Genomic DNA, 20,315 nt, shown 5'->3' on the forward strand with positions numbered 1-20,315 from the left:
TGCCCCTGCAGTCAGGTTTACAGAACTGAGCCCGCCCTCAGCCAGGGCTGCGTACGTGGAAAGCCCTGCTTGGAAGAACGGCTGGGTCTGTGCACTGGCCACTCCCCAGCTTCTCCAGCCTGTAGCCCTGACAGAATTTTGGCAGCAGCTCCCAGCCCAAGGCAGAGCATGTCCAAGTGGAGTAGAGGCACCCGCAGACGTCAGCATGGGGCCCCAGCACCAGCCGCAGCCACGGCTGGGCCCTGCTGGCCTCTGGGGCTGGAGCCCTTTGCTTTGATTCCTGGCCTTGTCCAGGGGAATACCACTGTGGTATTTACAGTTGGGGACGGATGGGCATTTTCTGTGCCAGTGCAAGCCCTCATCCAGCTGCAGTCATAGTTGTGGAAGCCTTTCTCCAGGTGCCCTGGAGGGCTGGCCCTGTGGTCAGATGAAGTAGCGTTGGATGAAGTAGTGTTGGGGTGTTTGCAAACTGCGTCTCTACTTGCTGAGCTCCTGGGACTGGGTGGCCCAGCCAGTCTCTGAAGTTACACATTGTGCCAGGGTGTGGCCCAGGGAAACAAGCTCTTCATTTCCTGCTTCCCAGCCCAGGATCTTCTGGCCTTAGGGGTTTTGGCAAATGTGGGAATGGGGTCCACCAGCTACTTTCAGTATTTCCAAACTTAAAGGAGATTGCGTCCTTATCTTCAATAAAGCTGCAGAGGCTAATGAAGACATCAAGTGTCCTTGCTTTTGGCAGGAATTAGAGATTATTGGTTATCTCAGGCCAAATAACAGCTCTGATCAGCAACCTTATATTTTTTCCTATAAAAGTAAGACAAGAATTAAATAGTACTTACAAAATACTGTTCATTTGGCAAATTTTTTCAAAACATGGAGTCTTTGGCTAGGAAAAGGCAGCCAAATGTAAATGATGTTTTTGTTTTTTGAGTTATTTTTAATTTAAAGCTGGTGCCTCTCAAAGACCCAGAGGGAAATTGGTTTCTTTACTTTCTACAAATAGTGAGAGAAATGTGCTGATGCTTTAAAGTTTTTCCTAAAGTTGTGAAGCAGGACTTCCTCTTCCTGCCTACCGTCCTAAAGCGGTGACCTCCCTGTGGGAAGGCCCGAGGTGTGGCCGGGAGTCTGGAGCCAGGCACCTTGTGGGGGCTCCCCGGTCTCCCGGTTTCCACCCCTGCCCTGGGCCTGAGACAGTTGTGTCTTCTCCAGTTCACCAGGCGAGCTCTGTTCTATCACCTGTGATAACGAAGGTGAGAAAAGAGCTGAGTAAAATGCAAACCTACTGATTTTGCACTTGGAAATGCAGGTTGATGAGTGGCAAAGATGAGATTATGTGAGGACTTTTGTTTTTCTGGGTTCTCTCCAGCTTGCAGATAAATAATGAAGAGAGACGAAAACTTAGTGGATGAAACATACTTTCTGCTTTGTACCCCTTTATGTCTCATGCATTTAATGGACTCCGTTACATTTTTGGATAACTTGCCCTCATTTTCCTGTTTGACTGGCTGTGCTTGCTTACCTTCATACAAGTCTTCCCTGATTTCTTTTTTGCATAAAAGTTAACTCTGCTTCCATTTCTATTCCTGTTTGAATGTACCTTTGATTTGCTCGTCTTCCCCCATCAGTTGCATCTTGTGACACCAAGGAGTTGTGTAGGAATTCTTGAAATGTAGGAATTTTGGCTCAACTACCACAGAATTTGTATAGTTTACCCTCAGGTATCCAGGAGGATTGGTTCCAGGACCCCTGCAGATACCAAAATCCCAGGATGCTCAAGTCCCTCATAGAAAATGTTGCAGTATTTGCATATCACCTACGCATATCCTTCCGTACACTTTAAATCATCTCTAGATTATTTATCATACTAAGACAATGTAGATACCACGTAAATAGTTATACTATATTGTTTAGGGAATAATGACAAGAAGAAAAAGTCTGTACACGTTCAGTGCAGATGCAGCCATTGTTAGTTAAGTCCGTGGATGTGGAACCTGCAGATGTGGAGGGCCGACTGTACTATACTCAGATCTCCTCAAGGCATACGGAGATGGCTTTGTCCCTTTTCAAACCTGACTTGTGGTGTGGCTTTGAAATTGACAGACAGGGCGTCATCTTGGGCTCAAGGAGCAAGTAGCACAAAATGATCTAGTCTAGAGACTAATCTTCTGTGGTTCTTGGACTTGGTCCTCAGCAGAAGTGCTGGTTGACTATGAAACATTCGTGTGTCAGTTGTTTGAAGGCCCATGTGTATTTAAGTATGTTAAAACATTCCTGGGCCAGTTCCTTGAATGTATGTGTTAAGTTTTTGGATTTTGGAAGGTGAAAGTGAGTTGGAGCATGGAGCTAAGCTATGCTGGAATGGAAGAGCTGTGGGAGGTGTAGGGTCAGCCCCGACAGAAAGGGCAGTTATATTAGAGGCTTGTCTTCTCTCATGCAGTTAAGGCACGTGGGTAATAACTACACTAAATTTGCTTACTTTCAGGTGGGAATTTCCCCGGGCCTGCTGTACTTGCACAGGGCTAGCCTAGCTTTGAAGTAATGCACAGGTGCATGTTTCAAGTCTGCACTGTTATAGTGGCACTGGCTCTGGCTGGCCTGCTGGACTCAATCCTTGCTGGTCCTAAGCGCCTTACTTTATTAAGCTGGCTTAACTCTCCTAAAGACACCAGCATATTATTTAGTTCTAGAATGCAGGGCCTGAGACACAGGGGATTCGCCATTTGGTCGGTGGTGAGACTCTTTCGTAGCCTGAGTTTGGTGGTGGGGTGAACACCCAGACTGCCATTCATTCTAATTTCTGGACCTTTCGTGTGCTGCATATCCTGGGAGGCTTCATACACATGAACTGCCAAATATGGGAGGTGTGTGCAATATATATTAGATTTACTGTTGAGATTTTTCCTTATTTGAGTTCTAGGGCAAGACAGCATGGCTATTTTTACTGTTTCAAAGAAGAGTGTTTGAGATATCTGCATAATAGGACCAGAAAGCAGGGTTCAGAATGCAGTGCATGCACAGGGTCCGTGCTCACGAGGCTGCCATCCCTGAGCCTTTTACAACTTTTGTTATGAACCCAAAAAGATCTCTTTTAAGGGAAGTTGGGGATAGTAAAACAAAGCAAGACATTTTTTTCCATTCATTCTTTCAGTGTTTAATATAGAATTGTTGTTACTCAAACAGTGTACATGTCAAGCATTTTTAAAGTTGCCTAAACTTGTCATTAAAGTGGACTTAACTTTAGGTAATACTATCTTGTGTGTGGGCAATAAAATAATTTTAGACATTAATGCCAAATTTTTAGGGTTCCCAACTCTTTTCCTGAAAGCAACAAGAAAATAAAAAAGTTTTACTTGCCATATTCTTAATTTAGTTTGTCATTAAATGTTAGCACTCTGAAAACAAAAACAAAATGCACCGCCAACCTGGTGTAATCTTAGCACATGGTTTTTAAGAGCAGACAAGTGGCTGGTGTTTTGCTATAGCATAAACCACTGTCTCCCAGGCCTTTTGGTGTTTGAAATAATCTCTGGTTTAATTTTTTTTTTTACTCACATACTTTCAAAACAATGTTCTATAATACAACTTTTAAAAAATAAAATGATGCGGATTATTTTTCTTTGGATCATATTCTGGGAGCTTCTTGACCATCTGGGAAATGCCTGGAGAGAGCATGCTGTAGGGAGGAGAACTGGTGTAGTGGTGTCGGGACCCTTTCTTTGCGTCTCTCATCTGTGGACTTCCGTGAGTGTTTCTGTAGATGTCAGTGTGTTCCAGTCGGGAAGCAGTGTCCCCACCATGTTTCTTTAAATGCGTTGTTGCTTTATTTTCCGTGACTTCATTTTCCTTGAGCTCAAAAGCCTGTCTTCTAATACGTAAAACAGGAGTATATTCATGGTACCTGCTACCTTCAGTTCTTTTTTTTTTTTAAGATTTTATTTTTTCCTTTTTCTCCCCAAAGCCCCCCGGTACGTAGTTGTGTATTCTTCGTTGTGGGTTCCTCTAGTTGTGGCGTGTGGGATGCCGCCTCAGCGTGGTTTGATGAGCAGTGCCATGTCTGCGCCCAGGATTCGAACCAACGAAACACTGGGCCGCCTGCAGCGGAGCGCGCGAATTTAACCACTCGGCCACGGGGCCAGCCCCACTACCTTCAGTTCTTGAGTCATGGTGATGGTTCTTGTTGAGCATGACTCTTTGTCTGCCCTAAATAACTACACTTATTTTTGTCCACTTAAAAAAGTTTTATTGAGAATCTGCTGGGTGCACAGCACTGCCTCAGGTGTATACTGTATGCTGTACCTAGTCGTTCTGGGTCTTGTACTAATAACTCTTGACATAGTTTTTGATGAGCAAATAAACGAGAAGGAACAGATCACCAGCAATAGTACCTGCTGCTGGACAGGGCAGAGTCCTCTAGTCCCGTCCCGGATTGTCAGCTGGTTCAGTAGCAAAGTCTAGGTTTTATACATACCACCTGTCTAAAGTAAAATGGAGCATTTTCTTTTCCTTTACTGTTAATGGATGATAGAAAATCATCAGTTATTTTCTGCACACATTTAAAGTGTACACTTTGATACGTTTTGACATGTTTACACCCAGGAAATCATAAAACTCAAGACAATCCTTCCTCTCCCCTCTCTCTAGTCAACCTCTGATCTACTGTCTGTCACTATGGATTAGTTTATATTTTCTGGAGTTTTATGTAAATGGAATAATACAGTATTTACTCTTTTTGTCTGGCTTCTTTCACTCCACATAATTATTCCAACATTCATCCATGTTGCATGTATCAATAGCTTGTTCTCTTTAATTGGTGGGTAGTATTCTGTTGTATGGATGTACCACAATTTGGGTAGTAAATTGTATGGATACACCATTATTTGTTTTGTTTAATCATTCATTCTGTTGGTGCATGTTTGGGTAGTTTCTGGTTTTTGGCTTTTATAAATCAGCTAAGAACACTCCTTATGTCAGTGACAATTTAAACTTAGGTTTTCCCCCAATCTTTCCCTTTTTGCAAAATGAGTTAAATGGGGTTAATTTTTCTCTTCCTCCTTTCGCATTTGGTAAATTAAAAGGAAGAGGGACAGACTATTTCTGGGTGGACCAAAGTTTCTCTTGGGTACCTCAGATACCAGATTTGTAGCATCTTTGGGTATCTGTTTTTAAAAGCAAGTGGTGCAGACACCATTTTTCAATAATATAGAAGCAGTCCTAGGAAAAGTTTCTAAAGGATTGCCATTGCTTGGGTTGTGTTCTATGCCAGCAAAGCCGCAAGCTTCCTGGGAACTTTGGAAACTACCCTGGAGGGATTCTGACAGATCCCCAAGAAGAGGCAAGAGGGTTACAAAAACCAAGAATGAACCAATTTGTTGTTTCTGATTTAACTATGAAAGTATTTGACTGTAAGGACTCACCTCCCCCCACCCCATGTTAGTTTTTAAAGTGTAGCAGTGAAATGATTCTTTTATTTCTGGTTTTGTTCCTTTTCATTTATAACCTTTGGCACAGTAATTCAAAGTACAGGGGCCATCACTTTCTGCCCTGAGTCTTCTTTCCCCTCCCTGACCCCTGGGCAGTCCCGTCTAGAGCTGCGTGTGCTCTTCCCCATCTCTTCTTTCAGCCTGTGGGCTGGCTGGAGGATGGCCTGCAGGGCCAGAAGGTGAAAGAGGGGCCTAGCTAAAGCCCTGAGCCGCCCAGCTCCCTGCCTCTCCGGGTTCCTAACTTAGCTTCTGTCTTCCTTTTTCCAGTGATGACCAGATTTAGAACTTCTGCAACTCAGGCTCACCCCAGTCTGCCTAGAATATTTCTTTCAACGTCGGAGTGAAACCTTCTTGTTCATTTGGAGTCTAAGGAGACGTTCTTACTGTTATTTTTTAAAGAAGAATTTTCTAAAATGTTACTGAACAATACGATAGGGCCACCTGTAGGAAGTCTGATTCTGCTGGTCTAACAGCCGACAGACAGTTGACCCAGTAACAGACCTCAGAACTGGTGATCAAGGGTGGTGCCGACTTCTTCCCTGGCAGAGGGCAGCTTGGCAGTTCCCTTTAGTCTTAGTCATTGCAAATCTGATAATAGGCTTATGGGCAGAATCTATTTCTTAATGTCCCCAAGGTCTTAGGGGTGCTTTGATTCTGTTCCCTTGGCTCTGGAATCTGTAGACGTAAGAGCTTCCTGTTTAAGTGACAAGGCATTTTCCTGGTAGAATGGCAGTTCCCTCAGGTTTTGACTTTTATTTTGGGGCGGGTTTTGTTAATTTCCTGGAAACAGTAGTTTGTTTTCAGGGTGGAAGGGAGTTATTAGGTGTTAGACACACACTGCAGGTGGTTGTGAGGGCAGTTTCAGATCTCTGGCAGCAGTATGGCACACGCAAACAGGAGGCCGCTGCAGTTGTCCACATAACGAGTGACAGGTGGCAGCAGCAGTGGAGGTGGAGGAGAGGGGTTGGGATTCTGAGGTATTAGCCAGATGGATTGAGGTGACTTGGCCATTGATTGGATGTGTCTTGAGTGAGGAGAGTCTAGGGTGACTCTTAGATTTCTGACTTCCCAGTAGAAGTGGTGGTGATATTCATCAAAGGGGAAATAGAAGAGGAAGAACAGGTTTGGGTAAAATGCTGAGCCCAGTTTCTGTAGTGCTGAGTTGACCGATCTAAGGAGCACCCTGGGCTGGATGTCTGTCTGCAGGCCCCATGGATCTGGGGCTGGGGAAGGAGGTTGGGGTGGGAATGCAGGTCTGATGGTCTCTTGGGTGTGCTGGGGAAGGCTGTGGGGGTGGAGGAGAGCTCCTGGGAGAGCGAGAAACAGTGTTTACGGGATGCATGGAAGATGAGGGACCCACAGAGTGGGGACACCAGGAAGGAATTGCCACCCAGGCCGAGGGAGCACCGCAAGCAGGATGGAGCCTGTGCTGCAGAAGGGTCTTCGGCCTGCGAGGAGCTCGGACTTGGTGGCAGTTAGCAGCCGCGGGTGCCCGGGTGGGCTGCCAGTTTCCGTGGCCTGGCGGTGCAGAGGCGGACAGGATAAGGACACCACCGGAAGACAGGCAGACGAGAGCCGTGTGGCATTTTCTTGGGAAAGGGGGTAGGCAGTCTGAAAGGTTATTTGGCTCTAATACCTATTCTCTGCTGTCGGTCTGAGCTTCCCTGTTCTGGGGAATGCTTAGTTTTTATGTTTTGTGGAGTCAAAACCTTGTTCTTTTAAAAGTTTTGGAGGATGGCTTTAGGATTTAGCATTTATAAAGTTTACTGAAAGTCAAATGTTATCGAATTCGTATTTACCAGTGTCAGACTTTGAAGCTCCTCATCCAGGAAGTGCAGGCTTACAGCCGAGGGCTCCCCCTGAGGCCACCCGCCACCTGTGTGCCGGGCCTGCGAGACAGCAGCTCTGAGCACTGGGGAGACCCTGGGAGGGCTGCTGTGGGCAGTGAGGGTGTGAATACGGAATGGGAGTCGGGGAGCCCTGTCCGGGTGGAGGGCTCTGGCAGAGGTTGCCGCTCAGCTCATAGGGTGGCGCTGAGGTGAGCCTTGCTGATTTTGGTTAAAAAAAGACCCCATGAACACTCAGTGATTTATGCACTTCTAATGGTTCCTTTTTGGATATTTGTTCCTTTAGGCCTGTCAACTACTTGGTCACAGAATTCCCGATCCCAGCACAGGAGAAGTTCATGTTCCAGACATGAAGATCGAAAGCCTTCAGAGGTATTTCCTGAATGCTGGCGTGGCCGTGCATGTCACACTTGTGTGCATGAGTACATATAATTGACACACACACCTGATTGATTGATATTGATGTCTATCTGTGCAATCTTGGGTAAATTACTTAACCTCTCTGTGTGCCTCAGTTTCCAAATCTGTAAGATGGGGATAACAACTATGTTTACCTCAGGATTCTTGTGAGGATTAAGTGGGTTAATACACAGAGGTTAATGCATACGTAGCACGTAAAAAGTGCTCAGTAAATGTCAGCTATTATTGTTAATTATATTCTTTTTTTCCTTTTCTGTTCCATCTTCGCTGGCTCCCAACAGCTTTTCCTCTGGCCAGGAGATCAGCGGGTTCGGCTGCTGCCACTCACTGCCAGCCTCAAGTTAGTTTTGGCCATGAATTTGTGGCTTATTTGGCAACAACCCAATGTAATTCTGGGAGTTTTGTTTTGGGGATTATGCTTAAGGCTGCTTCCCCTTCTTTTCCAGTTTGTTTCTCGTCTTATGCTTCCCTGCTCCCCTACACTTCCTGTCTATCAATCTATCTAGCTGTCTAGCTATTTAAATTGGTTTAGGTGCATTTCTCTGCTGGCCTTTGTTGATTAGGGGCTCCCACCAGTCCTGAGATCTGTTTTCTCGGGAAACCTTTTCTGGGCTCTGAGGATTTAAATCACTGAAGAAAAGGCATTTTAGTTTATTGTAGTTTTCAAATGAGCAGGTTATAGGAAAGAGAGTTTTTGGTTCAGCCACTTGGTTTTGTGCTGCTTCTCAGTGGGCTGACTTCAAAGACAGCTTCAGCTTCATCCTGCAGTGGCAGAGCAGAGGCCGACCTTCCACGAGGCACCGCTTCCTTTTCTTTTCTCCGACTGTGCTGGGAATGCAGGGGGTGCTGCGTTGAGAAGTCGGGAGTTATTTAGTTGTGGAATAACATCGTCCATGAGGAACGAGTATGCATCCTTTAGAAGTGTTAGAAAGCCATCCCGGGAGACACCTAAACATTAGATCAAGTGTTCTTGGACAGGTGGCCATGTTATCACCTTGATTTATTCCAGGCCTTTGTCCTCTTGAACTTGCACTGCGCCCTCCCTCTTCTGTGCTGTCGGAGCAGCTCTGCTGCCCTTTAATTCCCTGTGCTGCCTCACAACCTCCCACTACCTTTCTGATGTTCACACTCTACTGTTATTTCAGGCAGGAATCCAGGGACTCGAGTAGGGTGTTGGCACGGGTGCTCGGCGAGGCCAGGTCTGGTTGCAGCCCCTCCAGGGATGCTTCCCAAGCAGTGAGGAGGAGCTGGGCAGTGTGGATGGTGCCGGCCTTGGCCCTGACCCTTTGTTCCAGATTGTTTGCTAAAATTTCTGAGTTCAAACTACTTTATGCTTAAAGGGCTAATGTTGAACTCCGCCAGGGAGCCGGGAGTCCATGTCCATTTGAGGGCATCTGTTTCCGTTCTGACCATCCTCATCCGAGTCTTTAAAGGAATGGTGGGCTGGCTTTTCTCAACTTGTTGCTTTGGTTTGATTTTCTTCTTCTTTGGCAAACTCTCTTATTTGGAGGGCTGAGTTGGAATGTGTGTTTAACTGATGTGCTTCCTGGAGACGTAGACCTGTGACTTGTTTTAAAGGACTTTCTCTTTGGGCATGGGGAGGGCATGGCTGATGAAGTTACTGCATACCTGGGCTGGGTACCTGCCTCAGGGGTTCTGTGCTGTCAGGGCACCTGACCTTACTCGAACTTTTGTGGAGGGTGCACGGCCAGGTTCTCGCTTGTTACTGGGACTTTGGAAGCAAAGGAGTAGCATACTGGGGAAAAGGCGGTGTCCAAAATGGCAGGCTGGAGAAATGGCCTTTTCATTCAGATGCTGCCTCAGACTTTATTATGGTGAAGTTTATTAAAGTGATCACCAGTCTGAAAAGCCACCAGGAAAAACAAATATGGACCTGTTAGCAGGCATATAATGTGAACTGTGCTCAGCAGCACAAGAAAGAACTCCCTGTCCTGAGGAGAGAGAGTTCAGCATTGTGTCTTGTGTAAACAGAGAGTGTAGCGTACAGATGCAAGCACGCTCTGTGCCAAACACAACTTCAGGCCAGCACTCATGCCAAGGTCAGAGCTTCCTTATGTAGCCCTGAGACACCCGTGCACTGAGGACGAGGCCTTGGCTGGGGCCCAGTGCTGTCCTCCCTCCGTTTCCCCGCCCCCATCAGGAGGCGCAGGCGTGTGAGGAGGTCTGTGCTGTGCTCTCCATATACCTGCATTGAGGGCTGAGGTGCTGTCTTGGCAGAGGGCTACTTTTGAGTCCTGTGGGTCTCTTTTTGGAGGGTGAGGAGAGGGTAGTAGCTTGCTTGCTTGCTTCTTTCTTTCTCTCTCTCTTCCTCTCCTTCCCCGCTCTCCTTTCCCCACAAATACCCTTTCCTGTAGAAGTTAAGCCAGGCAAAGGTGTGCAAATAAACACATTCTTTACAAGCCCGTTCTCTGACTTGACTCCGTTGGTCTATCACTGCTTCTTTCCCAAGATTTTTCCAGCCTGTACTTGTGCCTGGCAGTAGTCAACTAGGACCTGAGCGCCCCGGACACCTTGCCGTGAGGCCTAGTGCCCTGGGAGGCGGGGGCTAGGCGGTGGTAGTCTGAATATAGAAGAGGAGACCGTGCTGGTTCTGAGTTTCGGCTTGAAGTTGTTACATGGTTATGGAGTTTTATTTTGTAAACACTTACCAAAAGAGCACCCTCTGGTAAACTACCTCCCTCCAGGGATTTTCAGGCGCATGTTTAGCAGCCTGCTTGGTGAATTGAGAGTTCTTAGAAGTTTTTCAGGGGAAGACAGTGAGGTTTCTTTGCTGCTGTTGCTGTAGTAGACACGCTGTCTCATGGAGTTGAAAGAGTGAGAGAGCGCTGTGAGCTGTTGTCACCCCCAAGCCTGAGAGAGGCCAAGGGCATGGCAGGCCCAGGGCTTTCCTGTAATAGGTCAGACTGGTTCTCTGTTGATACAGTGACCTTGTTACATGGCAGCTCCATGGTTACCCTGTAGCTGCCAGTGCTCTGATGAAGAATGCAAATATCAAATGTCAGTGACCCTTTCTTTCCCTTTCCAGGTGTTTAGGACAGACCTGATTACCGCCATGAAGTTGCATGACTCCTACCAGCTGAACCCGGATGAGTACTATGTGTTGGCCGATCCCTGGAGACAGGAATGGGAGAAAGGGGTCCAGGTGCCAGTGAGCCCTGGGACCATCCCTCAGCCCGTGGCCAGGTAGACGTCCCCACAGAGAGATGTGCTGCCTCTTCACCCGCCCTTACCTTTCTGCCCCGACAGCCAGGTGTCTGGGAAGAGCAGTGTTTGCGTTAGCAGTGAAGTAACAGGAGGCCTCAAGTGGGAATAGAAAGGTGGTAGAAACACACTTCAGGTCCAAAGGGTAGAGATTTTGAGGGCCATAGGCCTCCAAACTCAAGACGGTAGCCATCTTTGGAAGATGCCGCTCTCTTCTGAGAGAAGAACAGATTCTAAGATGTTCTGGGAAGTGACTGTATGGGGGAGGGAAATTTGGATGTTGGAACAGCTGCTGCTTTTTTCTGCACTTGCAGCTCCTCATCCCCAGCCCCCCACCCAATCACGTTCACTCTGGAGAGTAGCTCTGCTGGGGAGAGGTTGTCTGGCATTGTTGGGAACCAGCAGCAGTGGCTTCTTGGGTCCCACGGTGGTCGACTCCACCTTTGAGGAGGACACGTGCGCGGAGGCCTGCCAGGTTGGGTCATGTGGAAGGGGAGCGGTAGACGAGGAACGTATTTGATGAGTTCTCCTATGGATGGACTTCGCCCAGGTGTTCAGGTGGAGCTTTCTCTGGATTTACCTAGAAACCACTTTTCCCCTGAAGGGTCTTCGAGGGTCGGGTCCTCAGTAACTCGTTTTAGGATAACCCTGCAGCCAGTCACTGTCCAGTTCCACTGACCTGGAGGCTCCTTGAAGGGAGAGAGGATCGCGTGCCCTCTGTGCTCAGCTGGCACTTGGTTCCTCTGCTGTGTGTCAGCCAGCTGCCTGCTTTGTGAAACACCCTCCTCTTTCACCATTGCTGTATAGGGACTGAATTTACTTCTTGGCCGCCTTGCGCTTTGCATCTCTGCAGGCACTCAGGATGATTGAATTTGGTTATTGTTGTTTTGGGACCTCTGTGACAAATGTCCACATAAACATGCAGGCTTAAGTGACCAATGAGGTGCCTCCATAGGCCAGACTCCTGGCCTGTGGAGTAGAGGGTTCACTGGGCTCTGCAGGATAAACACAGCGTTTGCCTTGGAGTCTGCAGCTGGGGCACAACACCCCTGTCTCAGCGTTGGCAGCCCCAGTCCAGGAGTTACTCACTGAATTGTGCCATTGCACTAGGGAGCCCAGCACAAGAGAAGTAAGTATTCACACAGCTCACGGAAGTTTTCATCTGAAACCCTGGTCTTGGTTGAGTAGGAGAAATGACCCTTCGGTTTGCCCATCTCAGTGTCATGTAGACAAAATCACTGGTAATTATAAGGGTGATGAAAATACTTTGACAAACTCTTGGCACAACTTGTTAATGCACACTGCTGACACGGAGATGTGCAGGAACTGTGTGGGCATATGGGGCCCCCGATGCCAGGCCTTTGTTTTTAGAAAGAGGGCCCTTCATTCCAAGTTGGGAGCGATTTGATCTTCTCGTGTGCTGTCGTTTCTCTGGAGCAGTGCAGTGGAGAGCACTTCCCCAGGTGTTAGGTTGGGGGAGAGGGTGGCAGAGAGAACTTGTGTTCCTGCCCTGGGATCCTAAGTGCATTTTGGGAGAGTCCCCTACTTGGCTCAGACTGTCTGATTCTTAGATTGCTTAGTAATTGGGAGGGCCTGGTTTCATTTTTAAGATCAGAGGTGATGGGTTTCTCCCCTTGGTTCCCTAGCCTTCTGCTGTGCATGCCCTGCTTGTGTGGCTGCTCTTGCCTCCTTGATATTCTTGAGAACCCAGTGCTTGGCCTCCGGCAGGGGGGATGGGGCAGGCCTGGTTAGTGGAAAGCGATGTAATTGTTAAGCCTTGAAACTTAGTGGGTCAGGGTTTTGGTGCTGCCCTCTGGCCAGAGCAGCTGCTGTTGTCGATGGTGGCAGGGCATGGTAGTGTCCTGGGAAACCAAGAGGGAGAAGCTGGTTTTGAAGACTTCTGCCATGTTTTCACTTACCTGTTTCCATTTTGGGGCTTTAAGGACTCCTGCTTAGTTGTATATCAGTAGTGACATTAGGGTTTTAAGCCTCTTAACTTAGTGAAGACAAGCTAACTTGGGGCCTTCTGACAGACTTCCTTTTGTGTGGCAGGAAGGGTAAACTGGCTGCCTTGTTTTCTTGTTAACTAGGGTCGTGTCTGAAGAGAAATCCCTCATGTTTATCAGGCCCAAGAAATACATCATCTCATCAGGCTCTGAGCCTCCAGAGTTGGGCTATGTGGACATCCGGACACTGGCTGACAGTGTGTGTCGTTACGACCTCAATGACATGGATGCTGCGTGGCTGGAGCTGACCAATGAGGAATTTAAGGAGATGGGTGAGAGAGCATGGGTTATATTATTTTATTAATGAGTGATGAATGGAGAAGTACTTTAGGCACGTAGGGAGTAGCAGAAGTTCCTCATCCCCTGGTGAAGCTGGCTCCATCTTAGCTTCAGTTCGTTTCAGAATCACGGGCTCCCTTTGGAGATGAGCTGTTGGCTGTGGCAGGTTTGTGGAGATGGACTCTGAGTCTGCGAGCAGCTCATGGAGAGAGTGTGGGATTGATGAGGGATGTTTTCCATGGGCGTGGAAGCAGGCTTCCCCACTCCTGCCCAGGTCTGCCCTCCTCACTTATTCACCACAAGGGAAGTGAAGCCCAGGGAAATGAAATGACTTCCCCAAGATCACAGGAGGCTCTGGTCCACGCAGCTTCCTGCGCTGGTGGTTTTTTCCTGCAGTGCCATTCAGATCCTTCCTTCAGCTGTGGCCTGCCGTCTCTCACAATAAACTCCACTCCAGTCAAGCTCCCCATCTTGTATTTTCACTTCTGTGATTCTCCTTAAGTCCTGCTGTAAACCTGGAGTGCTTTCCCTCTCACCTGTTCATCTCCGACCTGGCTGTCCTCCTAAGAAGCCATGCCTTAGTGCTCTGCCCATCGTCATCTCTTTTCTAGAAGTTACTCTTTTTTTTTTTTTGACGAGGAAGATTGTCCTGGAGCTAACATCTGTGGCAGTCTCCCTCTATTTTGTATGTGGGATGCCACCACAGCATGGCCTGATGAGCAGCGTGTAGGTCCGTGCCTGGGATCTGAACGTGTAAACCCCAGGCTGCCAAAGCACAGCATGTGAACTTAACCACTATGCCACCGGGCCAGCCCCAAGTCACTCATTTTTTATGTATGCACAGCTCGGAGCTTCTGTACCTCATTTCCTTGCACCTTCCTGTGTTGAGGCCACGATGGAACCTAGGTTTCATCTTGCATGCTGCTTCTGATTGCTAAGGGCCCTGGAAGTATCGTGATGAGCAGGACTCTGAGGTCAGGTCGGCCTCGGTGTGAGATGCCATGAGGATGATTTTTTGTGCTGGGAGTCCAGGGTGGGATAGTGGTGGCAGGGCTGTTTGTTTGCAATCTAGCACGTGGTAGATATTTACAAAATGTTTGACGGTAGATTCAGAGCCAGAAGGACCAAGACAGTGTTTTTGTTTTGTACCGATCCCTGAGCGTAGCACAGGGTCTGGCATGTTGTAGTTGATGGCTGCTTGTGCTTCCGTGCCTCTCACCTCTGTGAATGGCAGGCTGGAGTGTGCACTGAGCGGCAGAGTGGTTATTTTCTCCTTGTTTGATTACTCGGCTGTTTTGACAAATAGATTTCCTTCCTCATGGAAAGGAAATCTTGCTTTTAGTTCTTGGTGGCCAGAATGTCAGCAAGCCAGGAGATTGTTTTGCAGAATCTGTTTAGAAGTTTTCAGATTACTATGTTTCAGCTTCAAAGAATATAAAGTTCTTTGTGGCAGCTTTGTAAAGACCAGTGTAATAGTCTTAGGTGTCCTGTTTTCAGGCAGAGGGGACAGCTAGAAACACTGGAGGCTTCTGTGGATGGGTTAAGTAATGGGTACTGGGCCACCGCATCAGATTGAAAGGTAGTGTTCAATACTGTGTCAAGATAAATCACGCAGTTGTGTAACATAAATGGAACACATGCTTAAAGATGTTTGTCTTAGCTTTTACTGGTATTTTTAATGGTAAAAATTAATTATAGGGCATAGGATTGTATTTTCAAAGCCAGTGGTGTTTTCAAAACTGGTAGGAGGAATTGAGATGAAAGAGCCTGGCCATGCAGAAACTGTCTCATAATTAAATAGGCTTTGAAATGATAGGGGGCTTTTTTGGATATGTGTTTAGGGCTTATCATAGTGTCAGCTCTGATGTGTTCTCCAAATTTTTAAAGACTCGAGAAGTGTTAATTCGATGGTTTTAAATTTACAAGAATGCATAAAAGTTGTTGGCTTTAATGACATTTCTGTTGTTTCTAGCCACTTAAGTGGTCTGTCTGAATATTTTTTATAACGTGTTTTTTCTTTCTGCATGAGTATTTTCATTGTAGGAAGTTTGGAATATATCCACAAATGGAAGGAAATAAGTCTTACCCCACCACCACCTACAACCACGATAACCACTTGAAATTTATTTTTGATCATTCTTGCTTAAGAATGCGTCTTACTTGGTTCACAACAAGCCGTTTCCTTTGCTTTAGACATTCCTTGTGTTTGGGTCTTTCATCTGTCTGATTAACTATGCATCTCAACTTAGTAAATCCAGAGGGTGACAAAGGATAAACCAGGAAAAACATTGGAGTGCGCACAGTGAAGTCTGTTCTCAGAGCACCATTTTAGGCAGCAAGAAAGAATGTTTTTAAAAAAACACACCAAATCATAATATGTGGTTGCGGTTTTGCAGTCGCTTACATGTTCGTTGTTATGTATAATGTTGTAATGAAATGACAATTTAACAATGTTTGTATTTAATATCCTTGACCCCATGTGGGATTTATCTTGTGCTTTTCTACTTAGAACACTCCATCTTCAGTGTCTGACCATAAGGAACAAACTGTTGCCTGCAAGACTCTTTCTGCCTTTTGATTTGAAGATCCTTCCTTGGAAGGGTCTGAGAGGCATTCAGTAGGAAATATTTGGGCACTTAGGATGAATTTATTTATAATATTATTTATTCATTGTAAATTATTCATAAATATAAATAAACTGGTATTGTCCTACTATAATATTTACTAATATGGATTTATGAAAATGGGTTTGTGGCATTTTTCCTTCAGGAATGCCTGAGTTAGATGAATACACCATGGAAAGGGTCCTGGAGGAATTTGAACAGCGATGCTATGACAATATGAATCATGCTATAGAGACTGAAGAAGGCCTGGGGATTGAATATGACGAAGACGTTGTCTGTGACGTCTGCCAGTCGCCTGACGGTGAGGACGGCAATGAGATGGTGTTCTGTGACAAATGCAACATCTGTGTGCACCAGGTATGTGGGCAGTGAGGCCCAGAAAGAAGCCACTTGTGGTGTGAGTCCGTCTGCTGCTAGGGAGCCCAGGGAGGCTGGGGGTCTTCCTGCAGACGGTGGCCATTTTGCCACTGTCCTTTCTGTGCCCTCTGGACAAGGTCTTTTTGTTCCTAATAGGTTCTTACAAAGTTTGAAGTATTTCCTGCTCCTTTTACAACCGGAAGAATAGAATCCTTGATAGGAAGCTTCTTCCTTCACATAATGTTTTTATTCCTATCCATAAAAGTCAGGTGTACTTAAGAAAAATATATGAGCCCCTTCTGCCCTGCTCTAACACTTGAGTTTAGGTATTGACACTGGAAAAAAAACATAGCAAACTCTTGAAAAGGTGGGTAGTTTGCTGTATTAGTTTGTTAGGGCTGCCATAACAAAATGCCACACTGGATGGCTTAAACAACAGACATTTATTGTCTCACAGTTCTAAGGAGTATGAGCCTGAAATCGAGGTGTCAGCAGGGCCGGGCTCCCCCTGGAACCTGTAGGGGAGTCCTTCCTTGCCTCTTCCAGCTTCTGGTGGTTTGCTGACAATTGTTGAGCCTTTTCTTATAGCCGCACAACTCCAGTCTCTGCCTTTGTTGTCAGACGGTGTCCCCCTGTGTGCCTGTGTTTTCACACGTGGCTGTGTTCTTAGAAGGACATCAGTCAGATTAGAGGCCCTCCACTCTAGTAGGACCTCATCTTAACTGGTTACAGCTGCAAGGACCCTATTTCCTATTTGGTCACATTCTGAGGTGCTGAGGCTAGAACTTACATCTTTTTGGGACACAGTTCAACCCATAACATTTGTTAACATGTTTACTGTATAAACTGAGCTGTTAAAGAAGAGGAAAGAGGCCCCTTTTCTTAAAAGTTATTTCCTGTCCTCACTGACGCCAGTTGGATTTGGTGGGTGCTTCCTACCGTTCAGAAAGGTAAACCCTTAGACTTCAATAAGGCTGGGCACCAGGTGATTTTAAAATCCTGTGACAATCTCAGTCTCTCTAATCTTTTTTATTTATTATTTATTTATTTTTGGTGAGGAAGATTGTCCCTAAGCTGACATCTGTGCCAGTCTGCCTCTATTTTGTATGTGGGACACTGTCACAACATGGCTTGATAAGTGGTGTGTAGGTCCACGCCTGGAATCTGAACCTGTGGACCCTTGGCCACCGAAGCAGAGCTCGCGAACCCAACCACTATGCCACTGGGCTGGCCTCTATTTATTTTTTCAATGCAATAATGAAGTGATTTGGATTTCTGTGAGGACACGTGTTCACATGCACACTTGTCATTTAAAAGGCTGTCCTGTGAGACTTTCTTTGAATTTGCCTGTTGATGCTGAGATACAAAACAAAAGAAAGACTCGTGTGGAATAGTTATTTGGGTGACCTCTCGGGAAGAAGAATCAAGTTTGCTCTGTGACATTCTTGATTATTATTTTCTTTGTTTCCTCTTTGGATTCCCCTCTGCCCAATGGCTGCCCTGCTGTGGCCTTGCCCCAGCTCATCCTGACCCTGAGACATGCGACCACAGTTTCTTCCTTTGGTCATGTGAGCGCCCATCCTGTAGCTCTGGATTTTCGAATTGTCTCGGAAGTTTCCTTGGGATAAGGGAGAATTCCTGTAGTGATTTTGTTATGTCAAGATCATGAGTGTTGTGACGACCATTGTTGCTTTTTAGTTGCTGGTGTTTCTTACTTGGATGATGTTTCTGTCTTTTCCCTGCCATTTTCCTTTTTTTGACTGAGAACAATTTTGTTTGAAAAAAAGGCTTCTGCTTGAAAACTGGTTGAACCCCCTGTTGTATAAATGAGCTAATGGATGTCAGGGTGGGCTGTGGAAGGTCCTCCTGGGGGTTAGTGGCAGAGTTGGAACTGGAGCTCAGGGACTCCGGGCTCCCATCCACCCCCATCTGTATGCCTGGTCTTCCGTGTTTTCTGTGAGACCACGTTCTCTCTCTTCCTTAATGTTGACTCCGTTTTCCTTTTGAGATGTTCTTCATGGCTTGTCTTTAAGGCATATTTTATTTAATCTTGTAATTTAGCTTAGACTTGCTCTTCCAGTAAAAAAATTCTCTCTTCAAATGTGACTTTCTCTAGAATGCCTGATATAGAACTTTTTAGTATTTGAAAGCTTAATAGTGTCATTTAGCGCTATTAAAAATATTTTTCCTCTAAGTCAGTGTTGACAGTGGCTCATTCATGGCACTGACACAGCACCCCTAAGCTCCAGTCTCCTTGTTACTTAACTTTGCTCAGCTCTCATCCTTGTGGTTTCCTTTCTGCGTCCTGGATATTCAGATTGCAACGCGGCTGTGTTTTTCCTGTCTGGAGAATTGGAGCTATGTTACTCTCTGTCTCTCAACTTCCTGACTTCTGGTTCATTTAAGGACAAAGTTCTGAACAGTTTGGTGTTTTTAAAAGGCTCTGAACGTGCTCCCAGTACCATCAGGGTTTCCTTTCTTCACTTACTTAACGTTTGCCTTTTCTTTCTTTGAACTATCTTCATGACTTTAGTTTTAAAAGCCTTTATTTCTGCAGTTTTTGCTGTTTTGTGTAATTTTGCCATCTTGTGCGAAAGCAGGCTTTAAGTATCAGCTAAAGAGACCAAATCCTTTGTCCAGAATATCTTAGTTTTTGTGTTCATGTGCGAGAGTGTTGGGATCTAGTTAGTAGTTTGCGTAGCCCAGCGACTGAGGATGCTCTTAGTTCCTTTCCCATTTCCCGTTTCCATTGCCATCTCATGCAATAGCTTTGGGAGACTCTCCACCGCTCTGTTTTTTTCGCGCTTTGTATCCCACCCACCTCAGAAAGTAGAGAGGAGTGGCTTCTCGCCACTTAGCCCTGGAGAGCGTTTTGAGGATTTACTGCTCAATAGTTAGAAACTTGCTGCAAAGCAGCTTTTCTGCAAACCTTTCTGTCCTCCAGTAGTTTTCAGGACCACCATGTGCTAAGTAAGTATGTATTTTCAGTCCCCTCCTGGCAGCCCCTGTGAGGCTGCCTGGCATTTTTCCTGAAGGGAGAGGGTCCCAGCTAGCTGGATGTGGGAGTGCCTCCATTTTGGTGTTGGTTCTGATAAAATCTTTCCGGGTGTTTTAAAATTAATAGATATAATGGCAAAAATAAGTCTTTTCTCTTTCTCTCTTTTCCTTGGGGCTGTGCTTGCTGTGGCTTTACAGGCCTGTTATGGAATCCTCAAGGTCCCAGAGGGCAGTTGGCTGTGCCGGACCTGTGCCCTGGGAGTTCAGCCAAAGTGTTTGCTATGTCCCAAGAAAGGCGGAGCTATGAAGCCTACCCGGAGCGGAACCAAATGGGTCCATGTCAGCTGTGCTCTGTGGATCCCTGAGGTAGGTGTGGTTCTTGGTAGTAGCTTAGCTCTGGAGGTCGTGGCTTGTAGCTGGGAGTGGGGGAGGGGTAGGGAGCCATTCATAAATGGGCGGCCTTGTAGCTGATAAGTAAAAAGACACCTTTTAATTGCTACCCTTTTTTTCCCCTTAAACTGAGTCTCAAGCATATGATCGTCTTGTCATGGTGTGTAAATTTGTGGAAATGGTAACTGGAAGCAGCAGTGAATTAGACTCTTGGTTGGTGGTGTTTAAACTTCGCTTCAGATATCCATCACAGCTAACCCTCCCACTGCTGACACACGCTTCCAGGAGTGGACTGGCAGCATTCCTGGCTGTGGCCTGGGTGCGGCTGGGTCGGCTGTGTCCTTCCCCAGGGATCGGCTGTAAATCTTTGGGCCTGGCAGTGGTACATGCAGTACCGTCATGGTTAAAGAACCACTGCTCTAGGTCACATTTTTGTGATTTTTTATTAAAATTCTTACTTAGCCTCAACCTTTTTAATTTCAGATCTGGTCTAATTTATTTCAAGTCCCAGACCTTGACTAATTTAATTTGCATGGATCACTGTGAGAATATCATTTGTGATTCAAATGTCAGCATTTTTTGATGTGTGACTTTTGGTGAATTTTTCCTCCTGAGGAAAATTATCTGGGGATCATTTGGATTGAGGTTCCAAGACTTGGTCTCAGAGGCACTGGATCTCATGGTTTAGTATTAACA

At 46.2% G+C, this 20,315-nt stretch overlaps 1 protein-coding gene across 8 annotated transcripts in view; it reads left to right on the plus strand.

Moving 5' to 3' along the window:
• The window catches only part of JADE1 (jade family PHD finger 1), a 57,907-nt gene that overhangs the window by 19,873 nt on the left and 17,719 nt on the right, over positions 1-20,315 (plus strand). For all 8 annotated transcript variants that reach the window (XM_044767244.2, XM_070504745.1, XM_014839184.3 and 5 more), the window contains exons 3-7: positions 7,611-7,696; positions 10,791-10,948; positions 13,057-13,244; positions 16,021-16,232; positions 19,428-19,595. In XM_044767244.2, the coding sequence (XP_044623179.1) occupies positions 7,611-7,696; positions 10,791-10,948; positions 13,057-13,244; positions 16,021-16,232; positions 19,428-19,595 (812 nt within the window). The remainder of the gene's footprint in view (positions 1-7,610; positions 7,697-10,790; positions 10,949-13,056; positions 13,245-16,020; positions 16,233-19,427; positions 19,596-20,315) is intronic.

The sequence above is a fragment of the Equus asinus genome, chromosome 3 (assembly GCF_041296235.1).
Source record: "Equus asinus isolate D_3611 breed Donkey chromosome 3, EquAss-T2T_v2, whole genome shotgun sequence".
NCBI classification, from domain to species: domain Eukaryota; kingdom Metazoa; phylum Chordata; class Mammalia; order Perissodactyla; family Equidae; genus Equus; species Equus asinus.